The sequence below is a fragment of the Rutidosis leptorrhynchoides genome, chromosome 6 (genome assembly GCF_046630445.1).
Source record: "Rutidosis leptorrhynchoides isolate AG116_Rl617_1_P2 chromosome 6, CSIRO_AGI_Rlap_v1, whole genome shotgun sequence".
Classification (NCBI taxonomy): Eukaryota; Viridiplantae; Streptophyta; class Magnoliopsida; order Asterales; family Asteraceae; genus Rutidosis; species Rutidosis leptorrhynchoides.
In genome coordinates, this window is record NC_092338.1 from 369,945,001 (window position 1) to 369,948,490 (window position 3,490).

The following is a 3,490-nucleotide window of genomic DNA, read 5'->3' on the forward strand; positions in this document are numbered from 1 at the left end:
ATCATCAATATGAAAAATAAAGGGTAATTTAGCTTAATGATGACATCATCATTTTAGAGGTTTATTAGATTATATAGATATAGATAGATGTAGATAGATAGATTAAGTACGTTTTTGTAACACCAAAACGTGATTTTGAAATTAAACAACACCACATGCACACCCGTTTGATTATTTTTATTATTTTATAAATCATTTTGATTTTCTTTATTCACCTTAGATTTCAAAAATTAATAAGCTGATAGTATATGATAAAAAAAACCTATCTCAACTATGTTTATTTGATCCAACTATGTTTAAAATCCTTCGTATATTTAGTTAACAAATGAATGAGGATGCATTTTATATAAGTCCTATATAAGAAATTGATGAATATTGCAGATTTTGTCAAAATTTCAAATAATAATATGTTAATATAAAAGCGAACTAAAATCCAGATTTTAGGAAATCAATAAGTATTTTAGTAAGGGAAGGATTTAAATCGAAATTGATATAACTATAAATTTTCTTCTGTTGTTGTTGTAAAATTTAATTTGTAATTTCTTAAATAATTATCAAAAACTTACTTATTAGTCAACATGAGATAAATTTGAAATAGATTTTAGGAAATCTGCATCTAGTATATTTATATATTTATTCCCGTATTCCATTTTTTTAAAAGTCTTTATTTATTAAACTCAAATCTGCTGATTTAATTTTCTTATTTGCATCTTTGAATTGATAATCTATTAATTACGAAAAAAGCTCCATTAATTTAGGATCATTTTTAATTTTAAAAAATGAAATTTTAATTTTAATTAGAAGATTATGACATCGGCATGATTAATAAAAATTAGAAGATTAGATGTATATATATATACTATATATTTTAATTTTATTTATACTCTAAATCATCATTAAGTGCACACGTGGAACTTTTGGGTTGAGTATACCAAAAATCAACTTTAAAAGGATGTGGGCAGACGACAAGTTGCCTTTTGTATCTTGTTATTTCCCATCATCATCATCATCATCATCATCATCTTCTTCTATAAATCTAAGCACAATTTTCATCTCTCTTACAATATCTTTTAAACAAAATACAAAAATAAATGGATGTTAGGGTTAGACATGCGAACATTCTAGAAGATGTTCCACAACATATGCTTGTGGAAATCTTGTCTAGAGTTGGTCAGAATTCATCCGCTCAATTGTTCATGGTGAAGTTGGTTTGCAAAGCATTTGGGAAGCTTTCTGATGATGCTTTGGTTTATAAAAGGCTTTCCTTTGATGAGTGGTGTATCTCACCTTGGGGAAACCATATGTTGGCAGATATTTTCATTTCTTATATGTATTTTGGAAACCCTAATGTGATTTTTCGCTATGGTTTGAGGGCTTATTTTGATTCTAAATACCCCGATGTAGGGCTTCATTTATTAGAAAAAGCTTAACATTTCCACCGGTGCTGGATTTGGTGGTTGAGGTGAGAGCCAAGGTTTTTGATTTGTTGCGATGCTGTTGGGTATTATTTAACCACCATCCTTTTGATAACGTCGCAATGTGCTGCACTATCAAGGTCCACAATGGCTATTTTCCACTTGACCATGGGTGGGAAATTATATTGACTAAACCAGAATGCATATCTTGTTTTTGGTCCTATGAGTTGTGTGTTTTTGCTGAACGATTTGGGTTTAACTAGATTTGTTAGTATTTTATGTTTTCTATATTTTAGATTTTGTGTAAATTTTACTCATCAGTTAATGTAAATATTAGTAATTATGTCTATTATCATATATCAGTTTATTTCCATTTGCGATGTTATATATTAATTATGGAGTACTAGTACGTTTGTGATGTTACTGTATTTTTTTAATATATGTTAAGTAATACTGTAATATACAATAGTGAGTGGAAAGTAAAATAATCATGAGTTTAGATTATTACCTACATAATAGGTCAGCATTACTTGCATAATAGGCCATGATAGTAGATAACTTACTGTTATCTATAAAGTAAATTACAAGTTACAACACATACAAAACATTTCTTTTTTTGTTGGATTTAGTCACTAGATAACCACTCTCATTATTATCTTGAAATTTATAAAAAAAATCATTCTCATTATTTTTTTTAAATGCACATTATTAATCTTATTAACTCACTACATAAAAATTCTCTTTTTTTGACACTTAAAATTGCCAAAAGAAAACTTTTTGACACTTTAGAAGTGTCAAAAAGTTAATACTTCATATTTTTTTGACACCATATTTTTTGACACTTCAATTTTTTGACACATATTTTTTAACACTTCAATTTTTTTGACATCATATTATTATAGGTGTCACTAGAACAAGTGAGAAGAAGCAAAATACAAAGGTTGTAATCTAACCATTCTCATTATTATCTTGAAATTTAAATTCAAAAATTAGATTTCAATCTATATACGTATATCTCATAGGATTTTTAACTTTTTATCATAGATACCCTCTTAACCTTTAAAATTACATATTTACTCACTTAAATATGTTACTTTTAGACATTAAAAAAAAATTTCACCTTAAGTGGGCTAATATGAGATTTCAAAAATTATTCACCTTAAGTGGCAAATATTTCGTAATATTGGCAAATATTTTATCTTTAAATAAAATAAAATGAGCGCATTTAATGCACGTCGAATCAGTATCACCAAAAATCTCCTTTAAAGGTTAAGATGCCAGACAAAATGTTGAGTATTTTCTCAAATACAGTCTTCTCTCAAGTACACCAAACACAAAAACTTAAAAAAACCTTTTTTATTTTTTAAAGAATACAATAATGGAAGAAGTAACTCAAGCGAACATACTCGAAACTCTTCCACAAGATATGCTTGTAGAAATTTTATCTCGAGTTGGTCAGGAATCATCCAAGCAGCAGTTCATACTCAAGTTGGTTTGTAAAAGCTTTTTAAATCTTTCCGACTATCCTTTGGTTTGTAAAAGGATATCCTTATATAGGTGGGATCTCGTACCTTGGAGAAAACCTAAGATGGATCATATTATCGAACGTTGTTATTTTTTTGGAAACCCTAATGCGATTTTTCGCATGGGTTTGATAAATTATTTTGATAAATCTTACACCGAGTTAGGGCTTCGTCTTTTAGAAGAAGCTGCGAACAGCCAAATTATAGAGGCGGTTTATGTTTATGGTTTGATCATGTTTGCCTCTCACCAAATAGAAGCAAAGCATGTTGATGTGTGCACGATGGTATAAGAAATACTATTATATTTTATTACGAAATAATATTAAATACGATACAATTTTACACAAGTTATTTATTTATTTATAGAATGGATATACCTAAACCTTGCTACAATACTTATAGGCAGTGTACCTAATCGTAGAGTAGTGTAGTTTTTAGTAAGTCCGGTTCGTTCTACAGGGAGCTAGCTGAGTTTAACGCTATATATATATATATATATATATATATATATATATATATATATATATATATATATATATATATATATATATA

The 3,490-nt window shown here is 27.8% G+C and overlaps 2 protein-coding genes across 2 annotated transcripts; both read left to right on the forward strand.

Annotated features, from left to right (window-relative positions):
* The first annotated feature begins 1,091 nt into the window (after nucleotides 1-1,091).
* On the forward strand, nucleotides 1,092-1,430 carry LOC139854889 (putative F-box protein At1g67623). Its single transcript, XM_071844162.1, has one exon. It carries the CDS (start codon nucleotides 1,092-1,094, stop codon nucleotides 1,428-1,430), a length of 339 nt encoding a protein of 112 aa, XP_071700263.1.
* Nucleotides 1,431-2,793: 1,363 nt separating this feature from the next.
* Nucleotides 2,794-3,228, forward strand: LOC139854890 (putative F-box protein At1g67623). Its single transcript, XM_071844163.1, has one exon. It carries the CDS (start codon nucleotides 2,794-2,796, stop codon nucleotides 3,226-3,228), a length of 435 nt encoding a protein of 144 aa, XP_071700264.1.
* The last annotated feature ends 262 nt before the right edge of the window (nucleotides 3,229-3,490 follow it).

What these genes read in the sequence shown, in the direction of transcription:
- LOC139854889 (XM_071844162.1), top strand. Translation starts at nt 1,092, where the DNA reads ATGGATGTTAGGGTTAGACATGCGAACATTCTAGAAGATGTTCCACAA.
- LOC139854890 (XM_071844163.1), top strand. Translation starts at nt 2,794, where the DNA reads ATGGAAGAAGTAACTCAAGCGAACATACTCGAAACTCTTCCACAAGAT.